The sequence below is a fragment of the Nestor notabilis genome, unplaced genomic scaffold (assembly GCF_000696875.1).
Source record: "Nestor notabilis isolate BGI_N333 unplaced genomic scaffold, ASM69687v1 scaffold1629, whole genome shotgun sequence".
NCBI classification, from domain to species: Eukaryota; Metazoa; Chordata; class Aves; order Psittaciformes; family Psittacidae; genus Nestor; species Nestor notabilis.
This window is the reverse complement of record NW_009943909.1, coordinates 18,528-32,404: the sequence shown is the minus strand read 5'-3', so window position 1 is coordinate 32,404 and position 13,877 is coordinate 18,528. Positions and strand designations below refer to the sequence as shown.

Genomic DNA, 13,877 nt, shown 5'->3' with positions numbered 1-13,877 from the left:
CATATACACACACCAAAAAAACAGGAGGGAAGGGAGAAAAAAAATAATTCTTAGTGATGCTTAAAATTTCCAAGTGACAATTTTGAGACATTCACCCATACCTTTTGTATGGGTGAATTACTATGTGTGGGAACAACTTGCTACTTCTCTGGAGAGCTGAAAGGCAAACACGAATAAATTCTCTCTTTCATACTAAACCAGTTTGAATCCTAGCTCCTGCCTGGAAAATCCTGGTTGGAAAAGCTGCACTCCCACCTCGGTTGAGGAAGCTCTGAGGTAGAGATGTCTACTTGTTGTGTGTATTATGGTTACACAAACTCAAGTAAGTAGGCCACATCTTACAGGGCCAACACTGCAAGAATACCAGTATGAGTCACAAGAGTATATGACACTGACAAATATGTATGAACATATATGTTCATTATGTTCACATATATGAACAATATTCATTGTTTTGAGATATTAAGCAGTTTTTACTGGAAAATATACGCAGCATAGTGTGGAGTTGTACAGGGGGAACACAGGCAGCTAGAAGAGCAAAATTCTGATCAGTTTCATTCACAGGTTGTCGTATTTGGTAACCTACACATGCACACTGCATATTTACTTAATTTTAGGATCAAAAGAGTTAGCAGCAGCTGCAACTTAGATCAGAACTCGCTGGCATTAATGTAAAACGGTGCAAATATGATTTGGTTTAAGTGTTGACCCACAGTTCCAAAGACAAAGGGTAGTTTTACACCATCTGGGGATGCAATCTCAGAACAGGCACAGGCTGCAGATGCTGATACACAGTTCTTTCAAAAAGCTTTCCTTTCTAAAGAAACCTGAGTGCTCAAGAACTATAAGCACAAAATAAATAACTTCTGAAGACGTATGTCACTGTGTTAACTGCACAATGTAAGACAAAAGGAGGAAAACAGAAACGCTTTGCCTTTATGTCAGAAAGAAAGCAAAAGTGAAGTCCAGTGCTACAGTACTCACCCGTTGTCAGAGGATTCTGTCTCTAAGATGATGCTATTGGTCTTGTTGTCTATTGTAATATTAGAGATGTCTCCCCCATAGAAACTGGAACGTGGAGTGCTGACACAGCTAGACATGACTGAGTTCATAGCAGAGGATTGGTTAGAGCCTGGGATATTCATTGGTGATGGAGTCATAGATCTCTGCTTGACAACTTGGTTGACATTTCTCACTGTCTCAAAGACGCGCTTCTGATGACTGTAAGACACAGACACAGTTAAGGTTCACAAAGTGCCTTCTTACCTTAAGAAGGAAGAGAGGAACAGGTAACAGCTTGTTAATGACCCTTTCTATTCGCACCTCCAACAACTACTCTGTCTTTACAGTTTCTGTAAAGTAGTATGCACACGGTCTCATACTCACTACAGTCTGGCCATCACATTCAACCCACCAACAAAATACTTCCATCGTCCTAGATTATTTTAGACAGAATATTTGAGAATTATGTGCATAACTCTCAATTATGCTCAAATGTTAACAAAAACTAAGTGAAAGGGCATTTCCATACACCAGCTACAAACACCTTCAAGCCATTGTGTGAAAATGAGTTTTTAAAAAACAAAATTGTTCTCCATTCAATTCTTAACTATGAACTGGCTAATCTATTTTAAAAGAGAACCTGAATTTACTCTACTGAGTACCTCTATGCAAGCAAGTCTTGTACCTTTTCCTTTCTCAAACCAGTTTCCAATCCCTTTATAATGGACCAGGAATCTAGAGAGAGGCTGCCAAGGCTGGAAAACTAATTTTTGACCTACTTCTGCAGTTCACTCTTTATCACCGTTGTCCTGATATAACGACAAACACTGTTCATCTGCTTTAAGATCAGATGACACTTCAGCAGAAATTGCTTGACAAAATAATCTTGCCCTACATCATGCTACAGAAGTGCCACTGCTGCTTTGTTTTACAGTTCAACAGTTGCTGAACACAAGAACAGCACACCCCTTCCAGTTTAAAGGTAACAATGCCAGGGTATCAACCAAGTACCAACCACCCTGAATCCCCTTCTGCACTGGTGTTCTCCCTATAAAAACTGGATTAGATCAATAATTACCTGGTAACTTCTGTTATAAAACCTGAAGAGAGAACCTGAGGAATTGAACTCATCCCCTAATCATTTACTGAAGAAACTACACAAGAAAACAAACCTCTTCTCATTCTCAGCTCTCAAGAAAAAGGACAAAAACATAGTAAGACAAAGCAAAACCCTTTCTATATATAATATGTAGGCATTTTCTTTCGGTAGCTTTAGCAGAATATATAACCACCAGACAATTTATTTTGTTTTCTATCATTCACACTCTGCCAGAAATATTTCTTTCTAAATCCCTAGCTCAACTATTTCCTGTCTTTTCCTTTCTCATTAAATAATAATTAACTTCAAGTATAACTAGTCAATAAGGAACCAATTCTTTCCAGACGTACGCAAAATCAGGAGAGTCGGGTTCATCTAAATGCAGTTCTTTTCTCATTGACCCTTCTATCTCTGCTGCCAAAGAATCCTGTTAAAAATAAGCACAAAAGAGAAACAAATATCATAGTATTCATAGGTTGTCTTTGCAGAAAATAATTAATTATAAAAATAATCAGCAACTAATAAGGTGTCATTGCTGAAAAAAAGAAACATTTAAAAATGAAAATTGACTGGAAAGCTAGAAACTATTACGTGTATCTAAATCACTGACAAATTGCAGCTTAGCCTCATACTGCTACAGCAGTTACCATCCAAAACCATGTAACATTGTCAAAAACCCTAAAACCACATCACAGCAACAACAGAATTCAGGTACCCCAATTTCCCAGACTGAATTCCCTACTCAGTAACATCCATCTTGCACGTATAAAGTTTTGCTTAATTAAATTAGACAGAAAACATTTCAAAACATTACCCACCCAACCCACAAAAGACATGGTTCTTAGCATAAAGCATTCTATACTTCCTCCAAAAGGGCTAAAGATGACAGGCTATTAATTTTCCACTATTGGTCAGTCCGTTTTACTGCCTGAATGTAGTTAAGTGCAAGATCTAAGTGTCAAACATTCACAAATTTAAACCATCTTTGGTCCCATGATTCAGTACTTGAAAAGAATTTTTATACAAAACACACAAACCTATCTCAGAACAAATCTTTTGCTACTTTCAACTGTATTTGTGCAAGTGTTACTTGTATAATTAAATGTCTGTATTTCAACCTGGCCTGTGCTCAGTCTCAGAAGGGAACACAAAAAGGCAAGCTAGGCCTTTGCTGACAATTCAGTTCTTGTGAGCACAAATCTAATCTGTGTTGTTCCTCAGCAGTAAGATGAGACATGGCTAAAGACCAGGAGGGCCAGCTTCTACTGTTTGATTACATTAATGTAACTCAAAAGAAGCTTCACTGATGTCACTGCTCTCAGAAGTAAAGAAATTATTGTAGAGATACACAGGCAAGCAAAGCCAGGCACTGAGCTTACCTAGACATTCTTATTTTCTTTTTTTCTCCTTTGTTTGAGGGCATTGCATATTCCCCATGCTTTTAATGTCATGGGGATGTCATAATGTCATAATCAAATGAAACTAGGTGAACAAAGCTGGTAACACCAGTCACACTGGGGGAACCGATGTTGCCATAATACATATCAGCAACAAAAATTCTTTTAATGAGCCTCTAAATTTAGAGTGACCCTAAACCAAGAATATATGTGTAACCAATTCAAGTATTTAAGAACTAGAATGTATATCATAAGTGACTAGAAGAATGCCAGTTTTTTTTCTGAGGTCTGCTTACCATAGGGAAGAGACCAAGAGAGTGGTACCGACGTGATACGGCATTTGGCATAGTCTTGTTTCTAAGGTTTTTCAGCTCTTCTTGAGCCTCATGAAGCATTTCCATGCACTCTGCATACTTGTCTTCCAGCTCTCGCAACTGTAACGTACAGAAAACAGTCCAAGACCTTATAGGCTGCACTGTCACGAGAAAAAGCCTACCAATTCTTTTGACACTGGTAAAAGATAATAATGGTGTAGAAAACAATATTCCACTTTAAAGTAAGAGAACTTCAACAAGTGAATATCACTGAAAATCATTCATAACATGGATTAGTAATGGGAAAGGTGGTGGTGGTGGGATGCACACACACAATGACACATGACTATGATGCAGGAAGGAACTGCTTGCTCTATTTCCTACCCCAAGTATCTACACGAAGCCACTGCCAAGGAGAAGACATAGAGCTGAAAGTATCCTTAGTCTGATCGGGTATAGTGCCTAATTGCTGCCATGACTGCCACAGTGGCAAACAGCATGAGGAAAGGACAAGACATTACACATTGCTCCAAAGGACTTGAGAATTTTAAAACCAAGACAAACTTACATACATACATATATATGTACACATATAACTTCCAACCTAAGACTATGCCTTAATTTTAGCTTAACTTTCTCAGGAAACACATCTTAAGTAATCACTCTGTCTTCAGATGTCTGTGTCCCCTCATAGATTTTGAGTTCATCAGCAATTTCAACCAAGTTTGTTAAAGGGGCAGAAGTCTGAAATACCACATTTCTACAAGTTTCTTAAAAATAAGCTAGTTGGCTTAGAAAGAGAGATCCTGTTATTGTCCTTCCTAAGAAACAGATGGAAAAGCATGAGCTCAATCTTCGTAGAGCACCCCACAGGTAGCAGGAAAAGCTTCTATGGGCATTTCCACCTTCAACACCAAGTAGTCCAAGTGGAAGACACTTCCTAAAGGGATCAAGGTTTATTCATTCTATTTTGTCCATTTTGTTCATGTGAATGTAACACCCAGAAAACAGCCAGAAATTCTGGACTACCTTTGGCTTATTAACTGAACAAATATAGTATGAATGAGCTCTTTCACTTTCTCTCACTTCAAAATAGACTTAAACTACAGGCCTAGAGAAGTCAACCTCTAAAGGGGCTCCTATATAGCCCATAAGCCTCAGATTTTCAAATGAATACCAACTGAAGGAGAGAACAGGAAGGAAAAAATTTTGAACTCTACCAGGAACATAAATGTTCCTTCATTCCATATACATACACAAAATTATTTAATACTTCTGATCCAGCTTAGACTAAAACTCTTGTGGTAAGGTGAACAGCCATTGCCCTACTGCTAAATTATTGTAATACTAAGCACTGTACTCACCTCTGCTGTGAGCTGTCTCTGGGCATCTTTAGCTGCTCCCAGATGTTGGACAAGTTCCTCATTTTCAACTGCACACTATGCCAAAAAATGTTAGAAACACTGTGATGTTTTGTCCTGTGATCATGTCTGTATTCTATACTACAGGTTAAGTAGAAAAAGTAAAGCAGCTTAAGTAGGAAAAATCTAACTTTTCTCAAGACCACCTCTGCAGCAATATTAGTCCACACGTGTTAGTTTAAAAACATCTAAAATGTTAACAGGAGAGTATGCAGCATCAGTCTGTGCCCTGCTAAATGAACCTCCAAGACCCTGAAACAAACAAGGATGTGCCCACTGAAATACTTGCACTAACATTTTTATCTTACCAAAGTCATTAAGTTCAGTGCAGAATTTCACATCTAATATTTAAAATACATTTAACTTTTAATGAACTGATGCGTCTTTTAATGAACTGATGTTTTCTACTCAAGTATGCTAGATATTAAACACCAAACAAGGTCACCCAGATAAGGAGGGTGGAAAATTTCCTTTAGGCTCTAGTATGTAGAGGATTGTAACCTGTCTTTTAGCTACAATAGCAGCAAATCACAACAGTAGTCTTCCAACTGGATTCCTTACAGCTTTTGCCTTTTTCTGTAGATCGACTATCTGAGAGAGGAGGTGGGTGATTTCTTCTTGCTGCCGGGCAGCATCTTCCGTTTTCTTTGCTAACTCTTCGGTGATATTGGCAATCTGGATGTTTGCATCTCCTTTAAGATAAGTGATTACAGTTAATATCACAAAAGCAGAAAAGTAAGCAGAAAGATGCTCTTTGGTCCCATCATTCAGCAGAATCCTGCCCCAATACACAGCAAAGTATACTTGAAAGGCAAGAAGTAGGACATGAAAACAGAAAGACACAAAGTGCTCATGCTGCAAAGGAGATCGTACTTTCCCTTAACATTATCAATGCAAAAATATTTTGCAACTACAAAAGACATAGCTTTCTTATAACTTATAGGATTTTCTGCTGTGAAATTTCAGCCAAAAATTTCCTCCTCACAACCTTTTATATAAGGAAAATAAGTACCACAGCAAAAACATGACTGACTGATCTGACTCACATTTTGCTTTTTTGTTGGTTCCCCCCCGCTCCTTTATTCCCCCTGAACTACCTCAAATGAGAAGTGAAAACAAGAACATACTTAGCTCTTTCACACAGTCATTGACAAGCTGTTGTTCTTTCTCTTCATAAGTAATTGTTTCAGTCTTCAGTTGACAGGCCTATTCAAGAAAGCCACATCAAATATGTGACATTAGCACGTTTGTTCTTTACCAGTCTGTTGCTGCATTTCCAATTGCTTCAGAAGACAAGCTTGTCTAATCACTCCTCCAGGAAGACAGCGAGTAACTACAGTTTTTGCCTGACTGCCCTCCCTCATGTCCTGGAGCAAGGGAGCCAGGTGAACATTCAGTAGAGACATTACTGTATGGAAAATCTTGCCTCATTACCACTATATCCCCACTAGATGTCACTTCTGCATTTTGTACTGAAAATAAAACACCCCAACATACCAAAAAGTTGTATGTAGGGCTTGATCTGGTCACCTGAACAAAGCTAGGTGGCATCACAAACCATTTAAATGCTTGGTTTAAATAACTAAATTAAACACTTAGGTATTCAAAAATAATTCAGATAGCGTTTGAGAAGTTCTAGCACTGTAACCATCTATCCCACATAAAACCTTAGCGCTACCTCCTTCCTCGGGTTGTCTTTTCTCCAACTCAGAGTGCCAAGAGGAGTGTGGCTACACCCACCTGGTTCTGTCTAGCACCACCTCAGTAGGTCTATAATCTATTCCCATTGCTGGGGGCATGCACAGACACCCACAGGCTGCATCTGCAGAGAACTGCGTAGCTCAGAGGGTTCAGATTTGGCTTGATCCTGTGCTTTACTGGCACAGATTGCATCTCCCTGGAAGGGAAGCAAGTGCTACATGGGCTTCTCCTATTGACTCCTTATGCAGTGGCTCTCTCAGTTCTACCTCCATTATTCTTCTGCTACCTTCATATTTCTTCTGCTATAGTTTCCTACATGTTTACAAAATGGTAATGTGCTCCCGAAGCTTAAAAGTTGCATTGAAAATACAAAATATTCATAAAATATTCAATTATGAAGTGTTATTTCTGATAGAAGGGGGACAGTAAATTAGCTTTTAAAAACAGTGTTGTATGTGAAACAGAGTATTATCAGAAATAACAGGCAAGAAAACCACATTCAACTTAAAATATTAACAGCCTTGAAACACAAACTGAAGATATTTAATGCAAATTTCAGCTACCAAGTTTCACTTTGCCAAACACTGGATTTGTACCAGAGAGACCATGCCAGCCTGCATGCATGATCTGCAGCTAAAGTCACCCATATCTACCAGGTCAGCCCTTTAAGACCTATTTCAAAGCGCAGTGCTGGACTCCAAAAACTGCCATGCTTCTGCACGATCTCTTTGGCAAGGAAACTGCTTTGCACGTAGCTTCCGTGTAACTTCTATGTTTCGACCCTTCCTTTATTTAGAAGGATAAAGGATGGTGATTAAACAACTACAAAGAGATCTGTGTCACGTGGAATTATATATTCTTAGACTCTCAACTTTTAATATATTTTGTCAATACCTGTGTTCTGGCATATAAATTAACAATTGTATTAAGCAAAACACAAAGCGAGCAATTTCACCTCAGATCTAAGCACAACATTCTCCTCTTCAAGGTCCTTGAGTTTCTTTTGAAGAGAATCCAAATGAAAGTAGTTCTGGACGGAGGAGGAAGATTCATTCCTCTTCAGCCTTGTAATGAAAACAACAGTTTTAACTCCTTTTTACCTGTATTAAGGCCAATCCCACAGAAAAACATACTTAAAGGTCTCAAAATCAGTCAGAGACACATGAAATACAGCTTGTTCATGCTAGGATGTTTAGGCAGCAATGTGTTTGCAGTGATTTTTAAAAGCAAACATTTTTAAGATTTATTTAGTATTCCACGCATTTCATATGGAAAAGTTACTCAGCCAAGCCTATGAGAAAGGAAACCACTTTACTACAGGGAGCAACCCAATAGCTTCCTGATTAATGCTGCACATGCTTCACCAGATTGCAGCAATAACTGCAAGCAAGGGCAGAAAGCCTCTCAGAGCCTGTAATTCTATTCAGCCAGCTATTTGGCTGGAACCCAAGCTTTAAGCTATGCTTTATATCCCCTTCTTTCTGCTAGCAGTATTTCCATAGTGCCTTCAGGTCCTTCAAGCACAAAGGTCACACACGTAGAACGTTCCAGCACAGCGTGCAAAGGTATGTGGTGTAACAGGGTGCTGTGAGTGGGACCTGTCTGCCTCACAACCACAGTGACCTAGTTCTTGTGGAAGTTACAGTGCTGTGCCAGCAGCATCCCTGTGCACTCTCCCCTCCCAACTTGTGCTGGCACCTGGAGAGCCAACTGGTCCCATGCAAATCCCTCCAGCTGGTGCCATACACCAAGTCCACAGTCCCATTTATAGTGCCAGCTGACACAGGGATCATTTTACTACTTTTCAAAGCTATTAAGTTATCCAAACTGCCCATGCTCAGTACCAGAGGAAGGATCAACACTGTAGATTGGTTAACTTACGGGGTGGAACAGATGGACTCTGGCTCGCTTTCTTCAGCAGCACTGGTGTAGAACTGGAGCAGTTCATCTTTCATGCAGAGCTCATGCCGCAACTGAGAAACCTGCATGAAGAAAGAGCTCGCAGATCAGTAAGCTGATTTTCTAGGCACATTCTTTACTAAACCCACTACAAACTAGCTAGTTATTCATCCTCCAAGCATCATAATTAAGAGGCCAAGAATGGAACAGACCAGAAACAACTCCTTGATTTCTTCGAAAGAAGGGAAAGTGTACCTTCAAAATCAGCCATTGAATGTCCTTTTTTAGAAGTTCAGAAAACGTAATTACCCTTTGCAGTGAGGCATGTTTCTCTTTTACCTTCTTTAAGATGAGCAAACCTTATTCACTATTGCATTAGTCTAGATTCATATCCATAGAAACAGATATACTGCAGTGATACTGCAAGAAATTAATGTAGCATAATCAAGCCAAACAGCACTTTTACCAACTTTATGTGATGACTGTCACCTTCTGGCTTGGATACAGACCTTGCAGACCTCAGATACAGACATTTCTTCCTCTCCAAGAGACTTTAGACAAAACTACTGAAATGCTTTTGTAGTAAGGTTACATTTGGAATTCAATTGCCTGCTGAGCTGCAGAACATCACTACACAGTGGCAAGCTGGCATTTTGAGGTTGTTGCAAGGGTGGAGGATGAAGTCAGTTTCTGGGTGTAGTCATGGCTGTACACAATTCCAAAACATGAGTCTAGTAAAGTAGAATCACAGAATCACAGAATAGTTTGGGTTGGAAAGGTCCTTAAAACCCATCCAGTTCCAACCCCCTGCCATAGGCAGGGACACCTCACCCCCAACCCGGTTGCTCCAAGCCCCTGTGTCCAACCTGGCCTTGAACACTGCCAGGGATGGGGCAGCCACAGCTTCTCTGGGCACCCTGTGCCAGCACCTCAGCACCCTCACAGGGAAGAACTTCTGCCTAAGAACTCATCTCAATCTCCCCTCTGGCAGGTTAAAGCCATTCCCCTTGTCCTGTCCCTACAGGCCCTTGTCCAAAGCCCCTCTCCAGGTTTCTTGTAGCCCCTTTAGGCACTGGAGCTGCTCTAAGATCTCCCCAGAACCTTCTCTTCTCCAGGCTGAACTACCCCAGATCTCTCAGCCTGTCCTCCCAGTAGCATGTGCGAGTCCCATACTTAGTATAGGCACGTATCAAAAAGGCACAAAACACCTAAAGTGGGTAGTTTACATACCCTGTAACTGTAAGCTTTGCAAACATAAATCTTGGTTTATTTATATTGTGGTTCTCCAAGGGTTAACAGCCAAATTACACAGTGGCACTTCCACCACTTCACAACTGCAATTTAAGACTGTGGTGGCAAGAGATTAATTTTTATTTGCCTTGCCTAGCTATAAATAGCATAATTGATCAGATATATTCCCTTCCACTTGCACTGCAAGACTTGGCTCTCAGTTTTCACTTTCCAACACACAAACTGCAGAGCATATTTGTTTTTATTAGACTTCAGGGTTTTTTGAATTGTAGGCATATTTATATTTGTAGTTATTACTGGGAAAAAAAACCCAAACCAACAAACAGAATATCAATAAAATAGATTCAAGCTGCATTTTCATCAGACAAAAAGCAGACTCAATGCAATAAAGCACTTAAACTCTGCAGAATTTTAAGCAAACAGGGTCATTTACCTTCCTAAGGCTATTCTGTGCAATCAGATGTGCTAAAGCACCAAGTCCATATGACACATGGGTTCTAAAATGTAAGGGGGGAAAACAATCCCAATTGACCACATTCTAGAAAACTATGAAACAAAACCCAGACATTAGTTCTGGGAGGTTCACTTTCCCCATTTCAGGAAGAGCTACAATGCTCAGCTAAAAATAACAACTTACTTCTCTCCAACACATTATGGCTCAGCCTATTTAAGTAACAAGGATTCAGATACTATCAGTGGGTGTGCAGTAGGTACCTCCAGCTTTTGCTACACTTCTCCTCTATGAATTAAGAAGATCGAGGATACAATTTTTACTGCCATTTCCAAGCATTCCAAAGGAGGATGAACAGCCAGAAAGGGTAATCTTTTAATGTAAAAAGACCAAAAGCAATGGTGTCCTGGGTTCAGCTGTGAAAGTTACTTTTCTCCTTCTTAGTAGCTAATGCAGTGCTGTGTTTTCAACTTTAGTCTGGGAACAACGCTGATCACACACTGATGTTTTTAGCTGTTGCTCAGTAATGTTTACTCCGATCAAGAACTTTTCAGTCTCATGCTCTGCCAGGGAGGAGGGGAAGCCGGGAGGAAGCAGAGACAGGACCCCTGACCCAAACTGGCCAAAGTGCCATACCACAGCACTTCATGCCCAGGATAGAAACTGGGGGGAGTTACTCGGAAGACCCAGATCGCTGCTCGGGTCAGGCTGGGTATCAGCTGGCAGGTGCTGAGCAATTGTGTCGATGCATCAATTGTGTTTACTGTTTTCTTTTCCTTTTCCCCTCTTAGTTTTATATTCTCTCCCCTTATGTTATTTCCCTTATAATTACTATTTTTGGTGGTAGCAGCAGTAGTTTTGTATTATACCTTAGTTACTGGACTGTTCTTATCTCAACCTGTGACCTTCTGTTCCCTAGCGCACTGTAGGAAAAGTCTCAGTTCCATCAGTTTTTACTGAAAACAATCATGGCTCCTTCCTAAACCTGAGCAGCACCCAACAATAAAACTCAAAAGATAAAGCCAAGAATCTAATGCATTTTGTACAGGTCTATGTTACTTTGACACAGCCACAGGTTGGGTGGAGAAGTGATTGAGAGCAGCCCTGCAGAGAAAGACTTCAGGGTTTGCTTGATGAGAAAACGAACATGACCCTTGCAGGGGAACAAGGACAAAACAGGGAAACAAGGACAACACAAGTAGAAGAAAACAGTGGTTACAGTGACTCAAGAAGAGCAGCTGGTTTCAAAAGAAAATGAAGTCTGAGACAGAACAAAATTCAACGGCTTGAGTTTTGTTTGCTCAGGATTTTTTCCTCAGATCACCTGATTTGAGCCAACAGGTCAAGTAACTTTTTGATCACATTTCTAGAAGTGTACATGCTGTAAAAGTGGCTGGCCAAACTGCTGCAACACAGTTTGACTTGCTATAGACAGGATGCTCATGAAGATTAAGTACGGACAAAGTGAAGCTAAAAGGAAAATTCTCTCCATCACTGAAAATAGAGGCCCCAGACATAAAAACTTACCTCTTCCCTGATGTGTTCTACTTGCTCCTCCAGGAACTCATTTCTTTCTGTCAGTGATTTATTCTTCTTTAACAGCGACTGGCCAATCCGAGCAGCTAATTCTAAGTCCCGTTCTTTCTGTGAAGCATTAAGAAAAGAAAGGTCATTTCAACTTCTTATTCACCAAAGGATCACAGGGAGGGTAAAACTGTCATAAAAGAGAAGGAACAAGAACATGAACAATAAAAAGACTTCCTGCTTCTGTGAGAGTTTGCTTGTTAGGTTTCTTGCTAGTTTTTTTCCCTATTTCTGCTTGTGGTACACTCACATTACCCAGAAAAGACTGACTGATACAGAGTTACTGGACCAAACACATGAAAGCACAGCCCCAAAATGTACAGTAAAACAATGTAAGTGAAACCAGATCTGGCTCTCTATTACACCTTTGTTTGAGAAACTACTGACGGAAACTCTTCCATCACCTTGCTATGCCATTTGCAGAATGAATCACAAAGCTTCAGAGGTTATGTTTTAAAGAATTCAGCAGCACAGTAAGAACACCAAAGAACTTAAGCATTTCGAAGAGTTCTTCAGTTTTCACTTCCTCCACCTTAAAATAGAAGGCAGTAAGGTGTGCAGAAGCAGAAGATAATTCCACCACAATTAAGGTTCAGCTTCTATCTTCCTGTGTGCATCCATCCACTAGGTGCTTTCATATAAAAACAAGTTTCGTGACTTTCCTTTTTGCAGATGTCCAAACCTACATGAAGTGTTCACTCTCATGCCATGCTTTGCTCCTTCTTCCCCCTCCTCCATGAGCACAGAATTGGAAATAACCCATCAACACAGTTCACCACGTGTACCAATAAAAACTAGAAACTTATCCTGTTGACAACATGTATCTACACATGTTGCAGCTTCTGCAAAGCTGACACATGGGCTTGTAATCTGGCTGGGAGAGGATGAGAAACTGCACAAAACTGTGCCATTCATTAAGCATCTCTATTTATAACTGTCACATTCAACTACTAGATGTTTAAAATAGCACTATTTAAGGAAGGGTTTTCTCCCTGTCACTGAAAATACTGTTTGGAACTTATTTACTGCCCCCAACATCCATACAGATTTTATGACTAAAAGCTACCTAATGTCATGCATACATTAATGAGAAAGCCTACAAAGCCCACAGCTACTGATCACATTGATTTGAAGTAAATAAAATGACAGGCTATTGATCACTGCTGTATCTATAAATAGCATTTTCCAAATGGTTTCTGAAGTCAGACTTATATTTGCCTTGACAGCTACTGGCATTATCCAGCTGTAAAATCTTACATACAATCTTTCAGAACAATAGGTCCCACAAAGTTATCAAAAAAAGAAAAAGTTTGGTTTACATATCAGCCAACTTATCGTGCAGTAATTTGGCTCTTTGTAAATATGAAGTGAAAAAAATACATTGTTGAGTCTATAGAGAAAGAGTTGTCTAGCAGCAAAGTTTCTAAATTCAGATTTAAGAACATCAAGTGATCTCCAGGCTCTTTAATTAACCTCCGTAGACTTCCTACAGAGTTTTCTTAGCAATTCAGCTCTGAATCTCAGTTTGGGGTCAGGCCTCTTACAGTGATAACAAACTGGTTTATTACAGCAATGTGTAAAAAACAATACTGAAACCAGATACATTTACATTGTTATTAGGTAAGGATGAAAAAGCAGATTCAAGAGGAATCTGCTGCTACTCTCACCACATAAGCAGCTGCCCCCTCCTTGGCTGTTTCAGGGCAACAATCATAGATTTTCAAAGTATCTGCACACATCTTGTTTTGAGATCTTCTC

At 39.8% G+C, this 13,877-nt stretch overlaps 1 protein-coding gene across 1 annotated transcript in view; it reads right to left on the bottom strand.

Annotated features, from left to right (window-relative positions):
• Nucleotides 1-13,877, bottom strand: part of TRAK1 (trafficking protein, kinesin binding 1) — a 44,546-nt gene that overhangs the window by 18,590 nt on the left and 12,079 nt on the right. The window contains exons 3-11 of the mRNA XM_010022154.1: nt 12,063-12,179; nt 8,816-8,916; nt 7,890-7,998; nt 6,361-6,439; nt 5,795-5,925; nt 5,177-5,251; nt 3,795-3,932; nt 2,452-2,528; nt 985-1,221 (exon numbers count right to left, since the gene is read on the bottom strand). Coding sequence (XP_010020456.1) covers nt 985-1,221; nt 2,452-2,528; nt 3,795-3,932; nt 5,177-5,251; nt 5,795-5,925; nt 6,361-6,439; nt 7,890-7,998; nt 8,816-8,916; nt 12,063-12,179 — 1,064 coding nt within the window. The remainder of the gene's footprint in view (nt 1-984; nt 1,222-2,451; nt 2,529-3,794; nt 3,933-5,176; nt 5,252-5,794; nt 5,926-6,360; nt 6,440-7,889; nt 7,999-8,815; nt 8,917-12,062; nt 12,180-13,877) is intronic.